General features: G+C 46.1%; 1 protein-coding gene across 1 annotated transcript in view; it reads left to right on the top strand.

The window, feature by feature from the left end:
* SKP2 (S-phase kinase associated protein 2) overlaps nucleotides 1-26,224 on the top strand; it is a 30,164-nt gene extending 3,940 nt beyond the window's left edge. Inside the window, exons 3-10 of the mRNA XM_090276172.1 lie at nucleotides 6,548-6,659; nucleotides 8,539-8,685; nucleotides 9,924-10,058; nucleotides 10,243-10,341; nucleotides 12,043-12,173; nucleotides 16,291-16,342; nucleotides 16,522-16,629; nucleotides 25,392-26,224. Coding sequence (XP_090132298.1) covers nucleotides 6,548-6,659; nucleotides 8,539-8,685; nucleotides 9,924-10,058; nucleotides 10,243-10,341; nucleotides 12,043-12,173; nucleotides 16,291-16,342; nucleotides 16,522-16,629; nucleotides 25,392-25,605 — 998 coding nt within the window. The 3' untranslated portion in view covers nucleotides 25,606-26,224. The remainder of the gene's footprint in view (nucleotides 1-6,547; nucleotides 6,660-8,538; nucleotides 8,686-9,923; nucleotides 10,059-10,242; nucleotides 10,342-12,042; nucleotides 12,174-16,290; nucleotides 16,343-16,521; nucleotides 16,630-25,391) is intronic.

Below are 26,224 nucleotides of genomic sequence, written 5' to 3'. Positions count from 1 at the left end.
TTTATTTATTTTGGCCGATAAGAAATATATTTTACATTGCAATTCTGGGTGTGTATCTGAAACAAATTTCACAAAAATATATTCCCTTTACTAAGGTATTTCCTATTCTGTTCCATTCCATTCTTTCAAACACAGTGCTGGTCACACTAGACTGATTTTGTGACTCAACAGTGAATCTCAGCCTGCAGCTCTTAAAACTCAGCTCTGTGAGAGCCTTTAGGACTCTCCCAGGTACTTTGTTTGCCCTGGAGCTTCCATTCACGGGTTCAGCAAAGACTTACTGAGCACAGTTAAGTGATTAAGAATACAGCAGTGAACACAGCCAGTGAAAGACCTGACTCTCATAGAACCTGTATTCTGTACCTTACTTTCCAGTCCCAATTTCCATGGTTTCCATGGTTGGCCTTCCTATGCTCCAGAGGTGAGCAAGTCTCCCAGAAATCTAAGGTTGTGGGGGCGGAAGGGCTCATTGAAGACCCCTGGTTTTGTTTGGCTTTTTCTCAGTTTTCCTACCCACTCCTCTCCCCCCTCAAAAGCCCCAAAGAATGAAAAACTGAGAGCTAGCATGATCTAGCATATTCTCTTTGTGATTTGTGGGAAGAGGGAGGAAAACTCTTCTCAGATGGCAGAATCTGTTTGTAGCTCCCCAGAGAGGAAGCGTGGGTTTTTACTATTTCCTTACAATGAGTAGCAAAAGCAAGTGCAGTGAGCTCCCACCCTTACAGATACAGTTGTCCCTCTCTATATCGCGGTTCCCTTACCGCAGCCTCACTGTATCGGGGTTTTTTAAAAAATATTATATTTAATTATTTATCGCGGATTTTTCGCTATATCGCAGGATTTTGCGGTACTATATATGTATGTTGTTAAAGTGACGTATCTTTAAGAGTGTAGAATATGTTTAAGAACATAAGTAGCGTTTATAAAAGTGTGGAAAAGGTTAATAAGGGGCTGGGAATGGTTTATAAGTGTGTGGGAAGAGTTTATAAAGCCTTAAAATATATACAAATACTAAAATAAATGTAAGGTTCCTACTTCACGGATTTTTACCTATCGCGGGGGGGTGTAGAATGTAATACCTGCAATAAGTGGGGGAATACTGTACACAAATAAACAGTAGGTCTGAGCAGTGGAGCCTGCCTTCGGGTATGATATATCTGCTTAAAGAGAGATGCAATTTTAAAAGTCGGGGTTTTGTTTATGATGAATATGACTTCGGTGCTTTAAGTTGACTGAGTATAGGTGATGTTCCAAGAAAGAAATGTGTCAAGTGAGAGGAGTTTCTTATCCTGCAAAGATCTAACACAGAGAAAACTCTTCAATGAGGCCACAGGTGTGGGCAACTGGATTGGCACCTCTGGAATAAGTGGAAATGGTGGTGACCGTGGGTGATGACTAGCAGGTTTGTAAACCTGGCCAGCTGCTTCCATGCTGTTGGAGACTGGAGGCCTTGGGCTGAGTGATTATTTCTCTTGCTGTGCAGGGCCGGGATGCAGCCCTGGGGGGTTCAGAAGAGGCCAGTGCAGGAAAGACCTGTTCTGGACTTTCTCATCCGCCCTGGGCAAACCGACCAAGCCGCAGTGCAGTCAGGAATCCAGGAAACAGATGGCTGGCGTTTTGAGAACTAAATATGGCGAGTAAAATTAGATTAAGCATATAGGCCTGGATACCAGCCGTTAGAGCAGCTCTATGAAGACAGACGTCCGCCCCACCTGCTTGGGTGGGCCCTGGGCACTTGGCTGCTTGTGCACTCTCTCGGCCACGGCTCCTTGCATCTGGTAGCCATGCCCATGGTCGCTTTCGGTATCTCCGTTTTATGCTCCCTCCCCTCCGCCTCTCCCTCCCAGCCCTGGCTGGTGTCTTTTTTTCCATAGAAAGTCAGGTTTAATTAATTCCCTTCTTTCCTACACTTGTGGACCATCAAGTACTCAGAACAGGGAGAGCGCGCATCTTGGCGCATCCTAGGATAGAAAGACGGCATGAGTTGGAGCGACACCTGGGTCTGAATTCCCACTGTGCCACCAGCTCGTTGTGTGACTTTGTCATTTTTGTCATAGTTGCCTCTTCCCCCCCGAGGCCCCATCCCCCACCTCAGCAGCTATTCGTGTTCTGATAGAGGACATTTCCTTTGTGCCCTGAGTTGTCTTCAGCCTCGTCCCCCCAAATGCCGACAGGGCCTTGCCGCTCTTGGCAGGTACTGTGTTGCCACCTGGCCAGCCTTCCAACACCCACCTCTTGTGGCTTGACGCCTTCCCTTTGGGGCCTGGAGTTTGGAACAGACAGGACAGAGCCACATTTGACCTTTGGCTCTGCCACCTCATAGTGCTGTCCCCTCGGTGAGGTTCTTCAGCCTCACTGAGACACGTTTCCTCCTCTCTAAAATGAGTTAACACCACTCAGCACACGGGGCCGCTGCAGAGATCAGCGTCACTGTGCTCTCGTGCGTGCATGAGGCTGACTTCTAGGGCTTCCCGGGCAGTTTTAAATGTTAGGTAATGTATTTGTTTATTTGTTCATCTCCCAGTGAGGCCGCTGGGCAGGGACTGTGGCTCACATCCCGCTCCCAGCACTGGAGTGTTAATTAGGCACCCAGGAATGCTTCTTGAAGTGGAGCCATAGGCCAACCTTGTCATTTTACAAATGAGGAAACCGGTTTGAATAGGCCTCAGTGTTGTCGTCGTATAAAATAGAGCCAGCATTCTTCTATGAGTCATCTCTTTGGGAAGGATCACTGGAGCTCTTCCTAATCTTCGTTGCCAGGCTCTGTCCTATAGGCACTGGTCTGTAGTAGTTAACTGGTGAACAGAGGGTACCGATTGGGCTCATTCACAGTTTGCATGAGGGCAGGGTAAAAGGTACAATGCATTTAGCCAAGGTTTAGCGAACGCCTATAAAGAGGGCCGGGCAAAGCATTAACTGAGCAATTGCAAATCCGGGCACAGGGCCTGTGGTGGTGAGCTGGGAATGCCGCTCCAAAGGGGTGCCATTTCAGCTGGGGCCTGAAGGGTGGGTGGGGGTTAGCAGTGAAGGTGGAGGTGGCCACGCGAAGCCCTCTTGGTTCTAGACTTCTCTTACCTGCGTGGCCTTGTTGCCCAGCTTTGCTCTTTTCTGCAAACCTCTGCGTTCATTGCTACGCCCAAATTTTACCACCGAGCATTTTAATTACCTGTCTTTATGTTGTTCCTGATTTCTTATGGCTTCCTAATAAAATCGGAAGTGCCAAGTTTATTCATTTCTCTTGCCGTGTACTTCACAGCAAGACTGGCTTTCTCTCCTCACACCCATCTTTAAAGGATACTTCAGTGCCCCACCCATAGGCCCTTAGAGGTTACCATTCCAAAAGCTTTTTTCTGCACACAGATTTGACTCTGAGCACTTGCTCTGAGCAGACATGCTGAGGGGCTTACGTTCCTGCCTCCCTCCTAGAAGCCCCCAACCAGTGACTGTCATGCCCTCAGCTGGGACAGCTCTGGGGTGGTCTCCTGCAGTCCCCAGCAGATTTGAACCCCAGTTGCCCATCACAGTAACCTCCGTATTAACATACCCCAAGTTGGCCTCCTTCCCTTCCAGATCTCTCCCGATTCCTTCCCTGGCTTCCGAGATCATCTCCCTAATAAACTACTTGAATTCAGATCCTCAAGACCTGCCTCTGGGCATCCCACACCTAGACAGAGGCTGGTTTGGGGGTCTCGGTAAATCACATCGCACCCCCTTTTCACCTCAGAGCATTGGAGAGAAGAGGTCACAACAAGAAAACGTGCAGATTCAATGGGGAAAGGAAAGCAATCCAGACAAGAGAGAGAAAGGAGAGTTAGACTCCCTGCTGCTCAGTCTTCTCCCACATATTAATTTTCACAGTGAACAGCTTGGCAAGGTAGTCTCTCCATCCCCATTCCGACAGATGAAGACACCAAACCCCGAGGGATTACGTAACCTGCCCAAGGTTCCCGGTTTGGCAACAGTGTAGCTGAACTCCAGTCCCAATTTCCTGCCCCTTGCAGGAGCTCCCACAGCAGTTGGGGGCGGGGGTCAAGTGCCTGGGGCCAGGATATTCTCTGCAGATCGTAGTAAAATCTCAGCAGGAGATGCGAAATAGCTAAGTATGTAATTTTTTGCCACATCAAATGCTAGAACCTCATCTACAGATACAAGAGACAGCAGGGGTCGGGGAGTTTAGAAGCATTAATAGAAGAACAACGTGAGAGAAACCTGTCCGTCACCATGTTTAATAAATACACGAATGGGTGGGTGTCTCAGACAGTGTGCTTGTTCTTGGAAACACAAAGATTTTTTTGTTTTGCTTTAATGAGTTCTTGTTCTCAAAGGTTTGTGGTCCAGTGAGAGACTAGAGAGATGAGTAAGGCAGTAATAAATTGTAGAAAGGTGGCCTGGTTTGGGTGCTGTCGCAGAGGCCTTCCGTAGGAGTGGGGGCTTTAAAAGCAACTTGATTTTAAATTAGTAACTGTTAGGGGTGGGCACCACATGTACAGAGGCACACGGTGTAACACAGAATGAGCCATTCTGCGAATTACAGAAGAACTCTATAAACGGCTGGAACATGGGTCTAGATAATGATCCTAGAAGAATGTGTTGGGGCCTGACATGAAAGCTTTGAAGTTCATGCTAATCAGCATAGACTTTAGGCTAAATATTTGGGGCCACCAGTGGAGGGTTCTAATTGAGGGAATGGCGCCATTGTTTGAGAAAGATCAAGAAGATAGCCCAGCAGTACTGCCCAGAGGCAGCACCTGCTCTGCGGGTCCCTCTCTCCCGCCTGTCCTTACAGAGCCTGCTGCAGTCAGCGTACCTGTTCATAAATACCCCTTTTAAATGGCAGGGCGGAGGGGGATGTATTAGGCTTCTCCAGAGACACAGAAGAAGTAGCAGACAGGTGGAGATTTATTAGAAGGAACGTCTCTCGCAGTTAGGAATTATGGAGGCTGGCAAGTTCCACCTGAGATCTGCAGTCCAGCGGCCTGAGAACCAGGGCAGCCCAAGGCGTAGGTTCCAGTCCAGAGTCTGCAGGCAGGAGGAGACCCAGGCCCCGAAGAGAGAGAGCCAGTTCTCCCTTAATCAGCCTTTTGTTCTCATGAGGCCCTAGACTGGGGGAGACCTGCCCACATTGCAGAAGGCAGTCTGCTTCTCTCAGGTCTACGGATTCATACGTTGATCTCATCCTGAAACACCCTCACACACATGCCCAGAACACCCAGTAATGGTGTTTCACCAGCTGTCTGGACATCCCCACACCCAGTCAAGTTGACACATAAAATTAACCATCACAGAGGGGAGAAGATAGCTGTAGAATTGGGATAGATCAAAGGAAGGTGGGAAGAGATTGGAAAGGCAAATTATTGAACTAATCTGACAACTTAGTGTTTCACCTCGGCCATTGTCACATCATCCTGCTCAGTCACTACATGCACATGGAAGTGTTTATACTGCCTGTTGGATAGCTATTTAGAGATTGATTTTACAAGACTAAGAAAACTGGTCTTCCTGTAGCTACCCTTTCTCCCTCTATTTTTTTCTGAACACAGCAGCTGGAGTGGCTTTTGTAAAACTTAGGTTGTGATTTTGTCACTTTTATGCACAGAACTCTCTGGGGGCCCCCCGGCACATTCAGAGTCAAAGTCAAAGACCTCATCATGACTTAGAAAGCCCTGCATGACCTCACCTTTTACCCCCCTTTTCCCCACACTTTTTCTGCACTCTACTCCTTGCTGTTCCTCACGATAGACATGCTGTTCCTGGCACCTGGACCACACCCCAGACTCACAGGGCTGACTCCCTCCCTTTGTTCAAGCCCCCGCTCAGTGACCACCATCGCTGTGAGGCCTTCCCTGGCCACCCACCCCGGGCTCCCCGTCCTCTCCTTTACCCTGCTTAATTTTTCTGCATAACACTCATCAGTTTTCACATATCATGTAATTTACTACTTTTTTATGTGTGATTGTCTGTTTCCTCCCACAAACATGTTAAATTCCTGGAGGGTAAAGTACCTTGCCTGCCTTGTGTACTGCTTTCTCCCTGAAAACGACCCCAGCTCAGTACATACTTACTTGCTGGTTAATAGGAGAGAACACTGATATTACACTTTTAGGTGAAATTGACGTCTGAGTGCTTTCTGTAAACCTGAAAGAAGGGGAGGGAGGTTCGTGGGCCTTTTACACAAGGTCGCTACTGGGTAAACGCTCCACGTAATCCTTAGGCCCGGAAGCATGGCGACGTGGTAGACTTTGTGTGACATCCGAGAGGCGTGCCGACTTGCCCCATGGGTCTCGTCTTTGCCAAAGGCGGCCAGTGGGCACTGGAGGAAGCGTGTTGTGGAAAGGATTCGTGGTTTTCCCTTTTCTTTGCCAAGAAAACTTGGTGCTTCCTTCAGGTCCCTGCACAGCGGGTGAACAGAAAAAGAGTTGTGAGGCCGAGTAATGTGATTAGCGTTAAAGTCGTGTTTCAGGCTAAGTATGTATCTCCTTTACGTGCATGAAAAGAGTCAGGAGACTTGACGGTGACGGGGAAACATGGTGTTTTTTTTTCCTCGAAGGTGTTTCGTGGGACTCCCTTCCAGATGAGCTTCTCCTGGGCATCTTCTCCCATCTGCGCCTCCCTGACCTCCTCAGAGTATCCAGCGTTTGCAAGCGGTGGTACCACCTAGCGTAAGTATTCTTCACCCCATTTGGCACATGGGGAGGAGGGGGACAGGAGGGTGACTTATTTATTCATTTGGGCCTGATGAAGAATATAGTAGCACAAAACAAACTGAGTATCTTCATATTTCCCTTACTTATTCAGTGTCTTATTCCACCGTGAAAGGGGGGAAGTCTCCTGGAGATGAAACCTCGCCCGTTTCCGGGAACCTCTTTTCCCGGGGTTCGGTTTAGCACACGTTTATCGGGCCTCATCGGTGGAGGGAGTTACAGAGGCTGCACAGCAGGTCCTCACCCTGAGGGCGCTGGGCCGTGAGCGCAGGGGGCGAGGACGTGGTCCCTGGCGTTAGAACGAGTGTGAAGCCAGCCCCTGCCACTATGGCTCGTGTGACCCTAGTGAGGTGCTTGGCATACTGACATTTCTGAACCTCATATCCACCACCATCGATAGAACGGGAATAATGGTGCCTTCAGTACAGGACAGTGGTGAGGACGCCGTGCAGGGGAGCCGCAGGGCAGCGCCCGGCTCTGCAAGCGTTCAGCACGTGGCCGCCCACCAATGTTGGTGTTTTGTTGGTTTGGGGGACACCTTTCAGGTGTGGACAGCGAGCTGCGCATGGAAAGTCTTGGTGAGCTGGGAAGGCGGTAACAGGCCAGAAGTGGTGAAAAGACTCTGTGTTTTCGGTTTGAACGATTTTCCATCTCCATGGATTCTCATCCCCGCCAGCCCCTGGCCGTCTACCCTGCTCGCCTTCCACGTCTCAGGGACTCTGGGCGACGCTAGGAGCTCCTGCCTGGCCAGGAGACACCGTCGGTACCTCGTTTCCCTCCTTCCACCGAGTGACTTCGTCCTAATTTCTTTCTCCGCCAGCTGTCCTGTCATGCAGAGTCTGTTACTCTTTATCTCAGTCGTCATAAAAGTAATAACGGACGCTTATTAGTAAGCTCCTGTCGAGTGCGTGGCACTGCAGCCGCGCCTTCTTCAGAGAGAGGTCAGATAACACATGGATGGTTTCTTCACGCAGAATTACGTCAGAGCCCTCCCCAGTGGTCTGCCTATTTCACCCCATGGTAAAAATAAATAAATAAACTTATGGTGGGCATTTAAAATGTTCCCTCATGTGCTAGGTCTCTGTTTTCTTTTTTGTTAAATTGACTTAATCCGTGGCTATTAAAGCTCCCTTCTTGCGTATTCAGTATTGGTACCTCCTTTTTGCTTTAGAAACACTATCCAAAATCAAAGTAATATTTTCTTCTTTTCCTTCCACATTACATTAGTTCATAGAGGTACATATAGTTCTATGTATGTGTGTGTGTGTATTCAAGCTTAAAGGGTGTATTATAAAACAGAGTTGAACCGTAACTTCTTTTTCCTACAAGATGTCCAAGAGTCATATCTTATAATAAAATAGCGCTGACTTTTTTTCTTTTAGTTATATTTGCATGTTATTTAGGGTTATCATAGTAACCTATTTATGCTCAGCAGAAATGGCAAGTGGAATCATTGGTGCCATTTTGAACCTACTCACCTCGTCAGTATTCCGTTAAGCTATTTGAGCAATCATTTTTAAAGTGATCAAATTGGATTGAATGCTGGAATTTTATTCTCTGAGTCCAGATCCTTGCATGGCTAGTGACGGCATTAAACCACCTAAATTAGAAATCTGTACAAAGGGGAACATGGAAGCTTATCCATGATAGAACCATGAAATAGTCAACAGTGTCTTCAACGTATCCCAGCTGATTTATGGTCAACTGAGAAACAAAGGTTTCTTCAGAATTTGCTTCCAGGAGATTCTGTGGCCGTGTCCACCTTGTGAGTAACGGTGTCGAGAGCCATCATGTCCAGCCCTCCGACTCACTGAATCGACCTCCCCCTCTTTTCCAGATTTGACGAGTCTCTCTGGCAGACCTTAGACCTCACAGGTAAAAACCTGGACCCAGATGTGATTGGGCGGCTGCTGTCTCGAGGGGTGGTCGCCTTCTGCTGCCCACGATCATTTGTGAGCCAACAGCCATTACTAGAACATTTCAGGTAAAAAAGAAAAATTCTGGGAAAAGACTATTTCTAAATCTTGGTGTGGAAAACAGATCCAAACGTTTTTCCCCTTTGCCCAGCCTGATACAGCCTGTGACAGGCAGGGTGTCTGTGCAGTAGGTGGTAGGAACTGCATCTTTTGCTACATGGTCCCTTGGTCTCAGTGACACCCCTCCCGTGTAACTGAGGGTTACTATGGGGCTCCTCCCGGGTCAGAGGGGCACGTCAGCTTGTGCAGCGGGGTCCTCAGCAGACGGGCCGTGAGGAGTCTTCAGTTTGGAAGCTCTGGCTTTCTGACGACCCTGTCACGGACAACTTTGCCACCTCTTTTTCTTCGTTTTGTAGAATAGTTTGAAAAGTTATTTCCCTGTTACTGATGGTTTTATAACAGGGCTTAGTGCTTTCTCACGCAATACTTGACTAGAATCACTAGTTACTGAACAGAAGAATAAGCTACAGACAGAAGAGGGAAGGACTAGGTGTGCATCCTGATTTGAGTGTTTCTCTCCTTCTCTCTGTGGCCAAGGGTGGCTCTCCTGTCTAACTGGTTTCTGTCTTTTCTGCCGTGGCTGGTTCTTCTCATCTCCCTCACATGTCCTTATTCACTCCAGGGTCTGTCCCTAGCTGCCTTCTTCGTCGACCCTCACGCTGTCCTTGGATAAGCTGCGTTTCTGGGCACCCACCTGTATGCCGGGACCATCCAGTCCTCATCTGTAGCTCAGCTCTTTCCCTCAAACACACTCCCATTCCCTGTGACCCAGACACTGCCACACCCGCATTTCCTCCAGGTCCCTCAAGATCGGCATATCTAACATAAACTCAGGCCTCCTTTGCAGCTTGCCTGCTCTTCCATTATCTTCCCTGTGTGAGTAGAACGCCGCTGCTGGCCGCCCCCCATCCTCATCAGAAGTCCTCAGAGGCACAAGCTTGTCACCCACATCCCTCTGCATTCTCACCACGCCCACTGATTAACTTCTAAGAGGGACTGTATTGGCAGCGACATCTTGACTTGGCAAACATCCTTTTGAGTTTTAAAATGAATGAGGATGGACATTCGTTAGGGGCAGTTTGTTCTATGGCAAAAATTATAGGGACTACTTGAAATGTGGATTTATTGTCTGATCGGTGATTGGCTGCTGATTTGGGGAGGAGGTGGGGTCGGATTGGACCTGGATGGACGAGTGTGTTGGGGGGGCCCACCTTGCAGACCCTCTCTTTTTCTCTTCCGGATCCAGTTCTTTCCGTGTGCAGCACATGAACCTGTCGAACTCGGTCATCGATGTGTCGATCCTGCACAGCCTCCTGTCTCCGTGCTCAAAGCTGCAGAACCTAAGCCTGGAAGGCCTACAGCTTTCGGATCCCATTGTCGAGTGAGTGACTTAGCGGCAACCAGCCAACAGCAGATCTCCTCCGTGAGACGGGAATTTAAACTCCCTTCTGACTCGGAAGCCTGCCATTGCTTCACTGCCTCTCTAGCCTGCTTTCCTCAGGGTGCTTGTTGATGGAATGAGAGTCCCTTACTGTCACTCTCTCGACCTTTTTCTCTCTTCCCAGTAATCTCGCTCAGAACTCCAATTTGGTACGACTGAACCTTTCTGGGTGTTCTGGATTCTCGGAATCTGCCCTGAAGACTTTGCTGACTAGCTGTTCCAGGTAGGAGAGATTTGAGGCTTGATTATAGAGCTGTTGTTGCAACTGTACAATTATCACTTACATCTGAATAGAACTGGGGACATTTTTCAGCTATTCCTAATTCCAAGCTCTTGATTTGGATAATACAATATCCTTTGCCCTCTGAACTTTCTGTCCAAACTCAAGAGCCAAATCCAAGAAGATTGCAAAGGATGGTTGTGTAGTGATCCCTTTTTTCATTATTACTGAAATCAGAAAAGCCAGTGTTCATGCTGCCTGCATCTACCAGACCCAATAAACAGAGACAGGGACTGAATCTTTATGGGCGCTTTATTCACGTGGTTAGCCATCTGAGAAGACAGTGGGTTTGTACCCTAACAGACTGTCTTCAATTCCATTATAAATGGACCATTTTTATAAGGAGAAGGAAAGTGTAGGTCAGGGGTTTGGAATTTAGGGGAAAAGTTAATGGGATAAAAGCTACAGCATTCTTTCATCTGCGTCCTGGGCGATGGTCGCCTCATCCTGGAGCACAATGGCTCAGATGCCATTTTGGTTGCTCACAGCCCTCCTGAGGCACAAAAGTGGAACTGCTCATGGTTCCCTGGAATCAAGGTGGGTCATACATACCTCCAGTTCCTAAAACAGTAGCTTTTTACATACATTGATTACTAAGCTTATTAGCTGTTACCTGAAACTAAAATTTTCCAACATTTGAGTCCTCCATCATTACTATTTTAAAAAGGAAAATGTAGTAATATGTTTATCAACAGTATGGTTGAAAGAAATCTGTTTACAACCGACTATACAGTCAGGTTTTTTCCCCTTTCATATCTGTAGACATAACAGTTTTTGACTAAATTTTGTACATTTGAAGTATACACCATGAATTTGGGTGATTCCATTAAAAACACCTTTTATATTGTGTTAATAATGTCAGAATACAAATAAAGGCGACAGAGAGTACTGGTATTTCTAAGAGGGGGGCCTGGTTCACAGAACACACAGTGCCGTGTGTGTGTTTAATATCCCCGGTTTCTGTGTGTATCTCCGCATTGGCCCGTGTCGCCTTAGTGATCTGTTAAAAGCCGATTGCCTTTGGATAAGAATATTATCGGTGAGATAAAATGTAAGCCCTGTGTTTCTCAGCAATGGCAGGAATGGGGTGTGTGGTTTAATGGGAGGACATTTTCTTTGAATGTCTCATTTGCTCAGGGAGAGTCCAAACAAGATGAGACAGCTTTGGGGTTTTTTTTGTTTTTGTTTTTTGTTTTTGCAATGTCAGTGTCTCCTTATCCGGAATCAATTGTTTAAAACATCTCAGATGATAGTTCTATTTGCGAACAACCTGGACGGTTGAGAAGGAAAACAGAGGCCGGAATTGCTACTTCCAGTTAATGAGGTTGGAGCCGGCAGGAAGGGAGGAGAACACTCCCCTTTGTGTCCACCAGGGGGCAGCATTCGCTCAGGCCCCGGCTCGGATCCCCTGGCCGCTTTCTGGGGCAAACTGGAGCCCGGGAGTGTGTCCAGGGCAAGGCGGGAGCGGGTGGGGACAGTTGCAGGGGAGCAAAGGTAGTGGCTCAGAGAAGCAGAGGTTCTCTGCATAACATGGCAAGGAATCCATGGCTCTGTGTCTGCTTTGCAGCCAGAGGCAGTGCTGCCTAGAGAACTCCCTGCTGGGTGATGGCTTCATGCTTTCCTTGTTGCCCCTCTGGTGTGCAGATTGGATGAGCTGAACCTCTCCTGGTGCTCCGACTTCACTGACAAGCACGTGCAAGCGGCGGTCGCACACGTGCCAGAGACTGTCACCCAGCTGAATCTGAGCGGCTACCGAAAGAACCTCCAGAGAGCAGGTAGGAGCCCAGCCGCCGGGCCCTTGGCGGTGGTGGGTTTGGTTTCCGGCACATCTCCTCTGGGCCGTCTGACCTCAGCGTCTCGTTCAGTGTCGTGTCTGCATTTTTCCCATTTTCCAGGTGGTGGAGCAAAGGGCGCAGTGAAGGCAAATAGCTGGCATCGAGATTTGAGTCCAGCGTCTAGAAGTAGAAACCTTTATACTTTCACACTCTTTATTTATTTTTATTATTATTATTATTACTTAAACCCTCCCCCGAGGATATGTTTATTGATTTGAGAGAGAGAGAGGGAGGGAGAAAAACATCGATATGAGAAAGAAACATCGGTCGGTTGCCTCCCATACACGCCCCAACTGGGGATCGAACCCACCACCTTTTTGGTGTACGAGACCATGGGATCCTGTGCACATGGAACCCCGTGCACAGGGAATCCTGCCGCTGGCCCACCCCTGTTCATCTCCAAGCAAGGGGAAGGCAGTGCCATTTACATTTCCTTCTCCTATCTGCATCTCCTTTTTCCTGATTGAGAATTTTTCTGAAATGAATCAAGTGTAAGTTTGAAAAACTCTGCTGTAGGCAAACTTCAAGTTTGGCTTAATACTCCTCTCTTTGTTCCTCTGAAAAATAGCTAGCCTGTTTACTGAGTTTTGGCAGGAATAACAGGTAATAAAATCCTGCTTGCTGGGCACATTCAGGGTTACGACAAAGATGCAGAGTAATATTGAAGTGTTACTTTTCTTAATTATACTATGGGAATCAGGTTTTTTAGTGAGTGTCCTACCAATAGCACACTATTTTATTTTGTAGAAGATACAGATTTTATGTTAGCTCCTGGCCTGGTACCTACCAGCTGCCTGGGTTCAAGGACTCACTCTGCCACTTACTGGTATCCTCAAACAAGTTGTTTAACTTCCCTATTCCTCTGTTTCTTCTTCAAGAAAATGGCGCCAATAGTAGAATCCCCCTCTTAGAGTTATAGTAAGGAATAAGTGAGTTAACACACATGCAGCATGCTCAGCTGTTCTTGGTTCATAGTGAAAACAGTAATTATTGGCTGTTACTGCCACCCCCACGCACTTATCACTGTCCCCCTTTGGGACAACAGGTAAGTGCTAGAGAAGCCCTTGGAGGACCTGGCTTTTGGTCTTGGATTTGACCTGGACTGAAATTGTCTCCTGTAAAATGACAGATCAGATTAGGTGGTTTCTAAGGTCCCTTCCAGCTCAAGTTCATGTCCAGTGTGTGGTACAATGAAGGGACTCTCGGCAGTGACTGCCGCTTACTGTCCCTGCCCACCGCAGCAGGACGGCACTTTGATCAGGGCTAGAGGTGGGGACTGACCGGTCTTATCCCCCCGACTTCCTTCTTCGTTAGGTGGTGCCAAAACAAGATTGCATCTGATTGTGGATTTTATTGGTGGCTGGTTGGCCAGCTCAGTGAGTCACTCAAAATTGTCTTGTGCACTTTCTTCTTTTTTTTTTTTTAGTCATTCATTAAACAGATGTTTATTGAGCCCGCACAAAGCCGTGTTCCAGACTTGGGAGCCATAGCCTTGAACTCAACAAATGAAGTCAACCTTGTGAGCGTACATTCTACTGGGGAAGCCAGACAATCAGCAAAGAACTGGACGTTAGGAGAGAGGGTGGAAATGTAAGGCAGGAAGTGAAGCTGAGTAATCAGGGAGTTACAGCCAGAAGGGGCTATTTTTAGATCGAATGATCAAAGAGAGGGGCGTTCTGTGGAAGGGACACTGAGGAGAGACCTGAAGGAGTGAAAGAGTAAGCTGCATAGATATGTGGGGGAGTGAGGGAAGAACATTCTAGAACTATGGGTCAGCAAGCATAGCCCTTGCTATGGGAGCCAGTATGTAATAAGGACTAAGGAAGGCAGTGATAGATGAGACACCAAGGGCTCTACAAATCGAGGCAAAAGCCTTGTTCACATCTTTTTCTGAGTGTGGTGGGAAACCATTAGAGTACGTTGAGCAGGGAATATGATCTGACTCACATTTTAAGTCTCGTGCTGGTGCTGTGATGAGAGAAGGCTGAAGGAGACGAGAGTGGTGACATTGAAGGTGCTAAGAAGTGATCAGAGCCCTGAGCTGTGTGGCTCAGTTGGTTGGGTGTCATTCCGTAAACTGAAAGGTCACTGGTTTGATTACCGGTCACAACACGTCCTGGGTGGTGGGCCAGGTGTCCAGGTGGGAACAGGCAAGAGGCGACAGGTTGATGTCGCTCTCACACATCGATGTTTTGCTCCTTCTTCCTTCCTCCCTTCCGTTCTCTCTAAAAATAAATAAATAAAACCTTTAAGAAAAAGAAGAAGGAAATTAATCATATTTGGGCCCTGGTTAGTATGGCTCAGTTGCTTGGAACGTCGTTCTGTAACCAAAAGGTTGTGGGTTCGATTCCCAGCCGGGGCACATACGTAGGTTGTCGGTTCAATCCCTGGTCTGGGCACTTACAATCCCTGGTCCAGGCATGTGTGATCCCTCATCCGGGCCTGTACCGGAGGCTACCTATCCATGCTTCTCTCTTGCATAGATGTTTCTCCCTTCCTCTTTTCTCTAAAAGCAATGGAAAAGTGTCCTCAGGTGAGGATTTAAAAAAAAAAAAAAAGATCAGATTGGGGGCACATTCTGAAAGCGAACAAAGCAAGATTTAGGAATAGATTTGCTAAGTGACGTGAGAAGAACAGTCATATGATTCCCAGGATTTTGAACTAAGCCACCGAATCAGTGAAGTTCCCACGTACTGAGATGGGAAAGACTTTAGGGAAGGAGCAGATCTAGGAGAGAAATCAAGTATTTGGTTTTAGGCATAAACTTGAGGTGCCTATCATGTATCCCAGTGAGTATGTTGTTGAGGAGGCCATTGAAAATTCAAGTCTAAGGCTTAGGGGGCTGAAGATAATAGCTGTGAAAAGGGAAAAACCCTCAGACGTTTACGTTTTCTGTTTGTTTTGTTTCATTATGTGTTGGTTTCGGGTGTACAGCTTAGTGGTTAGGCAATCACACACCTTACACTGTGTTCCCCCCCATGTTTTCAGTTCCCCAATCGGTACACAGTTATCATAATATTATATTGACTGTGTGTCCTATGCTGAACTTTCCATCCCTGTGACTGTTCGGAGCTACCAATTTGTACTTCCCAGTCCCTCCACCCTTCACCCAGTCTCCCCCAACCCTCTCCCCTCCAGCAACCGCCAGTTCTCTCTCTGCATCTATGAATCTGTTTCAGTTCTGTTTAATGTATGTTGCAAACATTTATTCCTAGTTTTCTGACACTTCCTTAATTCTGTTTTTATTTTGCTTTAACGTAATAGGGTTTTTAAATTTTTCTGTAGTAAATTATCAGTGTTCCCTTGTATCAGTGTTTTTATGTTTAGAAATTCCTTTTCTATCCCAAGAGCCAATGAGTAATTACCCCAATTTTTTGGACTTAGAACATTTTACTATGTGTGGAATTTATTTGGTTATATTAAATTGCAGAAATAAAATTTTTCTGGCCGTGATAACAATATTATTTTTTAATAATTACTCTCTCCCTCGTTGAGTTGAAGTGCTGCCTAAGTGTCATACGGTAAATACACAAACCACATCATCACCGAGTACTACATACTGGACATAATTGTATGAGCCGTACGTACAAGCAACAGCGTCACCACAAACACGTGAGCAGCACGTTTCACGTCGGCATTTACGATGACTGCATCCCTGATAGGAAATTTCACCTCCCTTATAACCTGTGGGCCCTTCGCCGTGTGTGTGGTCCATCTCTGAAACCTGTGGCACATGACTGGACGTGGTGGTGTTTGGTCTTGCTTTTTGCTGTTGGGAATGGCGTGTTTCCTCAGTTTTTGCGGATACATGGAGAAGCTGCGGATTGTTGTTAACCCCTCCTTTTGCACAGCGACTGTTTCCAAGAGCATTCCCGTGGTTTTGCTTGGGTTTTTCGGGTAGAAAAATCTTATATGCCGAGATGATAATGTTTTTCTTTCTAATAGTGTGATTAATTGCATTGTCCTGACCTTCTAGCACAGTGATAAATGATCGTGCTGATAGCAGATATCCTTGTCTTGTTCCTTAATAGTGACCATCTTTTTTTTTTTCCCCTAGATCTCTCTACCTTAATTAGAAGATGCCCCAATCTTGTCAACCTAGACTTAAGGTATTTTATTTCCTTATTTATTTTAGAAAAAAGAAGTGAGGAATTATGATTACTCATTGAATGAGGAAAGGATCTTCATATATTGAGGAGAAGGAACACAGCAGTAGACTGGTTTTTTTTTTCCTCTCCCTCTGGAACGGATGGGCAGGTTCTGAATCTTTCCCTCTACTCTGTTCCAGCGACAGTGTCATGCTGAATCACGAATGCTTTCCAGAATTCTTCCAGCTCAACTACCTCCAGCACCTGTCGCTCAGTCGCTGCTACGATATAATACCTGAAACTTTACTGTAAGTATCTCTGTTCTTGAACGCTAGTAGAAGGCAGGGTGTTAAATCCATTGTTATTAATAGCAGATGTCTAAAACTTAAGCATAGGTATTAGTGTACCACAGACTGGTTAGGAAAGACCAGCAAAATAGTAAAACCAAGACAGCGTGTTTTGCTTGAAATACCCGGTGATGGCAAGATGGCTGAAATGCATTAGCCAACATTTTGTATTTCACTGTGAGCAGGTTGACATATTAGAGGACTTGCCACAGATGATGGCCTGGACATCTGGGGAACTCAGGGTGTAACTGCACACGCAGACCCAGGGTGGTGTTTTTTTGTTTGTTATCTAAATCTTATATTGAAATAAGAGAAACAGACACATCAGTTTAGTTATAAGTCAGACCACCAGAACAGGGTGATAACAGAAAGAAAAAAAAAAGATGATGTCCTTGAACTCGAAGGTAAAGAGTATGTTTCTTTAGGCACACGGGCTTACCTTGTGAGTCCACAGGATGAGTGTGCCCGCACTCTGTCCTTAAGTTTCTCAAGAAAAGACGCCCTCCCTTCCAGCTGAGTCATTCCGGCAGCTGTTGCGTTTGAATGCATTGTAAGAATTCTGGGACCCTCAGCAATAATTTCCAGAGAGCTGTTGTAGGCGGAAGAACTTTTATTTCTTATCGCGGAAGCGGCAAGTAAAATCTGAGTGTTTTTCTTCTGTAATGATAATGCTTTAAAATACTTGGCAAACTAGATTTTCTTCCATAGGACATGTATTTCTTCCCTTACTCCTTAATTGGCCTTATTTCCTACGTCTAAACTTTCTTCTAATCATTCTGTATTTCTCAGTCAAGTAAGAAACTCAAGCTGGAGACAGTAAACTGACCGGAGATTAGACAAGGCTAACTAAAAACCGGGGGTAAGGGAACTTGTGGTTGAGGGGGTTTAAGATTTTATCAGGAAAACAGGATCATGTAGATGAGCTAAGAAGTGAGCCTGTGAAAGGCTTTATAAATATCTTCTGTTTACCGAAACTAAACAAGGATACTGGGCCATTCCTCCGGTCATTTTCTACTTACATTAGACATAATGGCTCTTCTACGACTCATTTCTATTTACTATTCCTTAGCTTGCTTCTCAGTGTCTTCCATTATGTTTTTAGAGAGATGCTTATAAAATTAATGCGTAGGGGATACAAATACGGGAGATTTTTGTTTGTTTGTTTTGTCTCCTTAAAAGTGTAAAGACTGGTTTTTCGGCTTGGGAATGGCCCTTCGTCCTTGATCTCCTCTTACACAGCTGGCCCTTCACAGAGGCACCAAGTGTCTTCTAAGATTCTGGTCCAGGGTCCTTCCTTACCAAGGCTGTTTGTCCCTGGGGCCCCAAGGACACTTCCTCTTCTGCTATTATCTCTGCTTACCCCGCCTACAGTTTCTTCTTTTAAATACTGTCCACTGCAGAATGACTTACAATTTGGCTAATTTGGACATCTCAGAACCAAAATTCTCATGGGTATTACAAAGTTCTTCTATACTCAAATTTCGCATACCAGGGAGTTCAGACTGGGGTGGATTGTAGCATTCTTAAGCAAAAAGTATAACCATCTGTGTATTGAGACCTTTTGAAACCGGAAAAGCTGGTGTTCGTACTGCCTGCATCTCCTAGACCCAGTAAGCGGGGACAGGGACTGAACTTTTATGGGCACTTTATTCAGATGATCGGCCATCTGAGAAGACAGTGGGTTTGTACCCTAACAGACTGTCTTCAATTCCATTATAAAAGGACCCTTTTTATAAGGAGAAGAAAAGTGTAGGTAAGGGGTTTGGGATTCAGGGAAAAAGTTAATCTGGTAAAAGCTGCAGCATTCTTTCATCTTTGTCATGGGTGGCGGTCCTTGTGTCCTGGGCTGTGGTCCTTGTGTCCTGGGCAGTGGTCTTTGTGTCCTAGGCTGTGGTCTCTGTGTCCTGGGAGGTGGTCCCCTCACCCTGGAGCACAATGGCTCAGATACCATCTGAGGCACGAAGGTGGAACTCCTTATGGTTACCTGGAGTCAAGGTGGGTCATGACTCCAGTTCCTGAAACAATAGCTTTTTACTAAGCTTATTAGCTGTTACCTGAAACTAAGGTTTTCCAACATTTGAGCACCTCATCATTCCCCCACTCTTAGTTTAAACTATCTTATTTCTATAAGATCAGTTTTGTTGTTGAACACGTATGTTAGCATTAGTAATACACATAACTGCAGACCCACATAAGGGGTACATTGTAGGCAACAACGCGCGATGATAAAGCACAGAACAGTTGTTAGCACATTTGACAAAAGGTGCACACTCTCCAGCCGGGGCTACAATGCTGACTTTTCAGGAAAACGTTCCCCTTTAGAGTTACACAGATTACCAATTATAAATGTCGGAACAGGTTATTTTCTTACTGATATGCTTAAAGTATAATTTCGAAGGCTTTCCAGGGGAGTACAAACACCTTTAGAGGTGTTTCACATGTAGTGAAAGTTTGTTTAATGTAACTTCCTCCTGCAAGACAAAATTCGGAGATGTTTAGAACATTTTTGCTAAATATACCCAAATATTTTCATCTCATTTGAAAGGAACAAGCTCTCCATAGCATGGGGTTAAACAAAAGTAATGAAAAGAATGGAAGTCATTGTTTTTGAAAGAGGACTTTCAGGTCTTCTTAGGGCTCAGTGGTCCGCTGTCCTCCAGTGCTTTCTTTACTCTGGTGTGATGAATCCAAGGCTTTATTCCTGCCAACTTCACCGTGGTGGGGGTGTTGAAAAGTACATCCCAAGGTCCAGTCCACTTTACTGCTGGTTGGCTTTCTGGAGATCCTGTCTTCCAGGTCTTGAGTAGGACTTATCTCCAGGCTCAAAGAAATGTAGCGAACCTGTAGGGGAGAGGCCTCTGATACAAGCAAGGTCATTAATTACAGCTAATGTCTGGCTTAAATGTTGTACATTCTCATTACCTTCACTTTTTGATCTATATACAACACATACCTCCTACTCCCATCATAGCCTGAAACAGTCGCCTGTACACAACTTCATAAGGACTCAACTGAGTCCCACTTCAAGGAGCTGCCCTTATCCTGAGCCGGGCCATAGGTAAAGGTTGATCCCAATGGAAATGACTGTCTTGTCACAGCTTGTCTATATTTTCCTTCAAGGTGTGATTCATCTTCTCTACCTTCCCAGAAGCCTGAGGTCTCCATACCATATGGAGTCTCCACTTGATTCCGAAAAATTTACTACATTTCCATGTAATTTCCAAAACAAAAGCAGGTCCATCATCACTTTGTGTGCTGCCCGGGAGGCCAAAGCGAGGGACTATTTCCTTCAGTAAGGCTTTCACTACCTCTGAGGATTTCTCAGCTCTAGTAGGACAGGCTTAAAGTGTCAACGAAATCTAGCAGATATTTCCATCCTTGGACCCTTGGCATCTGGGTAATACCTATTTGCCAGTCCGCAAACAGGCACTGCCCTTGGTATTATCTCCCTTCTTTGTTCTGATGAGGATCTGTTTCAGGGTTGCCCTTCCGGCACATAACACATCTAGCAATTATTTTTCCTATGGCTTTAGAAATTCCAGGACTTGTGAGCCACAGGTTAATATACGTGGTTAATGAGTCCCTGACACAGTGAGTGGCCTTATGCAAATGCTTCATGACTGGCTCTACTAAATGTTCGGGACGCAGTATAACTCAGTTCTTATTCCTTCTTCATCCACTATCGGCTCCTTCTTCATCAAAATGCCAGCTCTCAGCTTTCTCTTAAGTCTGCTGATACTCAGGGTCAAATTGTGACAAGTCTAGAACCGGTACCAAAGGCATTATGAACGTTCCTTTGGCAGCCACTTTTGCTGCTTGATCAGCCCCATTGTTTTTCTAGCCACGTCATGACCTCTTTCCGATGCCCGGGGCAGTGCATAACTGTCACCTCTACAGGTGCCTGAACAGCTACTGATTTTAAAATTTCTGCAGCATGCTTAATCTCCTTTTTATTGCAGGTTAACGGTTGTTTTTCCTTCCGGATGGAACCCTGTGATTGCAAAGTTAGGAAAGCTTACCTTGAGTCAATATACAGGTCCACTTTCTTTCATGAGACAATTCCAATGCCCTCGTCGATGCAATCAGTTCAGGTTTCTGAGCAGAGGTCCCAGCAGCCAGGCCTTGGCTTCTACTACTCCTTCAAGAGTCCCAACTGCGTGCCCAGCCCTTTTGTTTCCTTCATCCGTACAACTGCTTCCGTCTGCATATCAAGTCCAGGCTGCCTCTTCTAGAGGGTGGCCCTGTAAATCGATTCTGCTAGAATAAACTTCATCAGTTACCTCAGCACCGTCATGTATTAGCCCAGCCAAGTCGGGTTCCAGGAGAAGGGAGGCGGAATTCAACTTACTTACTGTTTTCAGGGACACATTGTGATGCTGGAGAAGAATGTCTTGCACCTGCCCACTCTCCCAGCAGGGAGCCACGAAGTTCCCTTTCTCTCCAGCAGATATAACACTTGGTGGGGTGCATGACTGGGGATAGGCTGTCCCAAGGAAGATTTTCAGCTTCCTGTAATAGCTTGCAGGTCACGGGCACAGCTCTGAAGCAGGCTGGCTGTCCCTGGACAGTGTGATCTAGTTTCCTTGACAAATAAGTGATGGGTTGCAAAATGTCACGAAGCATTTCGGTGAGAACTCCTAAGGTAAATGCCCTGCCTTTCATGAAGGTGTAACTGAGGGGCTTTAGTAAGTTTGGGAGACCTGAGGCTGTTGTAGAAGCCAGGTGCTCCTTCAGGGGCTCCACTCCTTTGTCCATTCTAAAGGGTTATACTCTGTTCTTTGCAGTTTTTCCAGTTTAGCAGATCTGATTTACAGAATGGAGTATATGCTTAATAATATCCATCAGGATGCTCTCTGGCCCTTCTCCTGCTGGAAGTTCTGGCAAAGGGTATTGCCCTGCCCTGGTAGGAGCTTTTCCTCCACCGAATTTGGTTCCATTAAGGGTTTGAGTTGGTGAGACCAGTTCAGGCTCACTTTTCCTCAGCCGAGTAAGGAGGAAGGTCCCTCGGGGCTAGAGGGCTGTGGGAACCGTGACCATGCTCACAGCAGCCATAACACCTACATCTTCCTGGTCTCCCTCTGAGCTGCTGTCTGTCACAGGCAAATTCCCTTTTCTCGGGACCATTAACTTATTTCCCTTTAATCCTGCATCCTGATTATGTAAACTCATGAAAGTTTCTAGGTAAGACATTTTGTCCCACTTCCCCAATATTTGACAAAACAATTCTAGTTACAGTATAATACAGAATTTAAAGACCCATTCAGCAGCCAGCGCCCCTGAATCTAAATAATACAATACATAAGCAAAACAGTATTACAATGAAAAGCATTTTCTTTTTAGTCATAGGTAAGCATAGGTTAACCTATCCGCCAAAATTTGCCCCAAAGGGCTGCTCCCTGGAACAGAGGCATGTCCCCATACCCTACCAGACAGAGCTTTGTAATATCACAAAAACCAGAAGGCACCTTTTAACCAGACAGCTCTGTAAACCAGACGGCACCTTAAACTAGAAGATGCCTTTTGACCTAACGATCTTAGTCGTGACCCGGGATTGTAACCTGAATCAAAAAGCACAGTGATTCAATCAAAATCAATCAAAGATGAAGATGAGAGGTGCCGAGAGTCGGAGGAGGAAAGTCCCCAAGTGAAATCACTTGGCAGCTGCTAAGGAATCCCCAAGTCTGCACCTTGGGGCCCCCCAGTCCAGGCAGCCAATGGGACTCCCCGCCAAATACCCAGACTTACTGGAGAGTCCCAAAGTCTGTTCCCGTGGAGTCGCCAAAATATGAAACCCCAAAAGCCAGTGCTCATGCTGCCTGTCATCTCCCAGACCCAATGAGCAGAGACAGGGATTGAATCTCTATGGGCGCTTTATTCAGATGGTCGGCCATCTGAGGAGACAGCGGGTTTGCACCCTAACAGACTGACTTAAAATTCCATTATAAATGGGCCCTTTTTATAAGGAGAAGAGTAGGTAAGGGGGTTGGAATTCAGGGTAAAGGTTAATCGGATAAAAGCTGCAGCATTATTTCATCTCTGTCCTGGGCGGTGGTCCTTGAGCCCTGGGAGGTGTTCTTTGGGTCCTGGGCAGGGGTCACCCTGGAACACAATGGCTCAGATACCATCTTGATTGCTTGCAGTCCTCCTAAGACACAAAGGTGGGACTGCTTATGGTTACCTGGAGTCAAGGTGGGTCATGACTCCAGTTCCTGAAACGGTAGCTTCTTACGTACATTGATTACGAAGCTCATTAGCTGTTACCTGAGGCTAAGTTTCCAACACTTGAATCCCCCATCGCTTTCTTTATACTTCCTACATTCCAGAGGGTAGTTTAAGAATGATTTGTTCCTTTTGGTTTTCTTTTAGGTCTCTTGTACCTTCCATGTCTTACTGTCCCCTTATGACCTCCAGTCATGTTTATTTTATTTGGATAGTACAGTACTTTAAGTTTCTAACTTACCCTTCGTGTTGTATTTAGCTAACATCTGTTGGATATCTCTGGTATTTAAGACACTATCGAACACAGAATGCACACGCTTAGGGGAGTGGTGGAAAGACTGGGTGAGGAGGTTCTGTACGCAGGGTCTTAAGAAGAGCTGAACAGTCTGAGTTCCATAAATAGGGACGCACCAAAGGTTCTGGAGCAGGGAAGTGCTGTAGTCTGAGCAAGGCTTTCAGAAGATGCCTTGGACATGGGTACACAGACTGGGCTGGAAGGAAGAAAAATGGGAGGCAAGGCGACAGTCATTATGTTACAGAACCCCTGGGCTGCTCCAATTGAAAACAAACCCACGGGCTCTTTAGTTAGGGGCCCGATTGCCCGCCACCAAAATTATAACTCTCAATACCAGAGTTTGGTGAAAAGAAAAAGAATTGTTTATTTAACAGTTATATAGATTTAGTTATTTGCGGATTTCTGTTATTAAGTCTTATGTTCTTTAAAACACCCACAAACACATATCCTTGCCTCCCCCCCTTCCAAACCAGGCTAGTTTTAGGAAAGTCAGAGAAACCGTTTCCCTACTTTCCAAACACAGTTCAGCTTTACCAGCAGCTGCCAATCATTCAATCTGATTGGGGAGGTCCTTTCTGTGCTGTGGTGCCCTCCAGCTCTCAACGCAGGATCGCCTGGATTCTCAGCCTCCTTGCAAACTATCTTCTTCCTGCAAACTGCGCGGATCTCCTTTCCTTCTCAAAACCGCATGGCGAGAGCCTCTTAACGCAGCCTGGAGACCCCTTCTCCAAGCCACATGGAGAACTTAGCTTCTTTATTCCACATGGAGAAGGCCCCTTCACCAAGCCACGTGGAGGGAGCACACGAGAGAGCGAGAGCCCGAGAGCGAGCATGAGAGCGAGAGAGAGGGGTGGGGGGGAGAGAGAGAGAGAGAGAGCGCGCGCGAGAGAGCCAGAGCACCAGAGCCAGAGCGAGCGCTAAAATGTCCGCAGCTGCCTATATATCCCTGACTGAGTCCTCTGACGCAGTGGGCGTTGCAAACAGTTTTGACCATTCACAGAACCCCACGTAGGCTCTGTGTGCTTTCTCCATACCGTCCCCTGGTTCAAGACTCCTCCCATCCACCTGAGGCTTTGAATGCATTAAAGCCATTTTGCATAAGAAAGACATTGGCCACCAGCCTCAGGCATGTGGAGGCATTCTGAAAGCTGCTTCCTTCTCCCCATCCCCCAGCAGCAAACTCTGGGGATTTTTGGACTCCCCTGTTTCTGTAACAATTATAAGGCAGGTTTATTTTTTGAAGTAACTACTGGCAATGTGAAAAGATAGAAGATGCTTCTAACTCGAGGTCATTGATATGTTCATTGATTTGCAGTGGGATTTTGTTGAAATTCCAAACCAAATATTCCCTCTCTGAGACTTTGTACTCTTTCCCAATCTGGAGCAAATACAGATCAGAGAAATGAAATTTCTAAGCACACAGACCTGGCTTAAGAAGAAAGAATCATTACCAGAAAGTACTTACTTTGGGTAAACGAGCTCCCGTTTTTTTGGTTTTTTTTTTTTGAGCCAGAATTTCACTGCAGACAGAGTTCTATCTCAGTGAAACCCCTAAGAGTGACAGATCAGCTCACGGGTGACAGGAAAAAAAAATGGTGCTATGTGGAGAGGGGAGCTGGCTATTGGCCCTTCCAAAGGTGTGACTGACCACCCCTTTCCTTCGCCTGTACCCCGCTACATACCCCTAAGACACACCTTGGTGAAGTCACTCCTAGGTTCCATCACCCGTAATGGACGTGTGGACTGTTAGTCATTATTAAGAACTTGCCAACCCTGCTGACATCTTTTGAGATGAGGAGTCTAAGATCGAGTCCATGTCCTGCAAGTGCATGTAACCTTTGGTGATTTCCCACAGATGCCACGGTAAAGCCTGGTCATTTACTATCGCCAGCCTGCTAGTCTGCACAACACCCTCCAGTATAAATCGAGAATGGAGAAAGGAAGCAAACGTGGTGGGATTTCAAGTAACTGCTGGAGTTTTCTGGTTGTTGGAAATTGAGCCAAACGCACTGGCTGGTTTCCTAAAGCCATGTTGCCCGAGTGGTGGCCTGTGCTTTGGGTTGGATTTTCTTAAGTCATCAATAGCCATTTATGTTTTCAGTTTGCATTTTACAGAGCATGACACAGGTTGTCAAAACTGGGTCACCTGACTGTCATGGAACAGTTCTGTAGACCTTGCCATTCTGAAAGTCTCTCTCTTCCTTTCCAGTGAACTTGGAGAAATTCCCACACTGAAAACACTACAAGTTTTTGGAATCGTGCCAGACAGTACCCTTCAGCTGTTAAAAGAAGCCCTTCCTCACCTCAAGATTAATTGTTCCCATTTCACCGCCATTGCCAGGCCTAATGTCGGCACCAAAAGCTACCCGGAGATATGGGGCATCCCGTGCCGACTCACGCTGCAGAAGCCTGGGGTTCTTTGAAGCACTCGCTGCAAGACCGCGTCTCCTTTTTCCTTGGGGTCAGGGAAACTAGGGAGAAGCCCGATTGCTGGAGCACTCAGCTGTTTTTATTCTTGGTTTTCCCTTTGCCTTCATTTCTGCAAGTATATTAGAGAAGCATTTGAGAGAGAAAACTAAGTGTTGTTTTTTTTAAATGACTATAAAAAGCTTCTGTCACTGCTCCTAGGGTCTAGTCATGGGCCTTAAGAAATTTCAGTATGAGCCTGTAATTTCAAGGTCCCCGAAGAGCCAGATTTGAGTCGCCTCTTCCAAGTGCCCTTCTGATTAAATCTGTTTAGAAACAAGCTTAAAAATCACTGGTAAGCAAATCACTCTCTTGATCTATAGGGTACCTTAACTTTCTTCTATTTAACTGTTCAGTGTTTTTTATAAGACATGAACTGGAAGAATGATAAGCTATTCATATTGTGAGCTGAACGGAAAGAATCGTAGGATAGTCTATGTGAGGCAATCATTCTGGGGACAGAAAAAGAAAACTGCACATTTCCACGTTGCCTTTGGATTTGCAGTTAGGTTCATGAAAACCAGTATTTCTGGGTCATTCACCATAAAACCTAAATTAAAAAAAAAACAAAAAAAC

This window comes from Furipterus horrens, unplaced genomic scaffold (genome assembly GCF_987537825.1).
Source record: "Furipterus horrens unplaced genomic scaffold, mFurHor1.1.pri manual_scaffold_5, whole genome shotgun sequence".
Taxonomy (NCBI): Eukaryota; Metazoa; Chordata; class Mammalia; order Chiroptera; family Furipteridae; genus Furipterus; species Furipterus horrens.
This window is presented reverse-complemented; position numbering and strand designations above follow the sequence as displayed.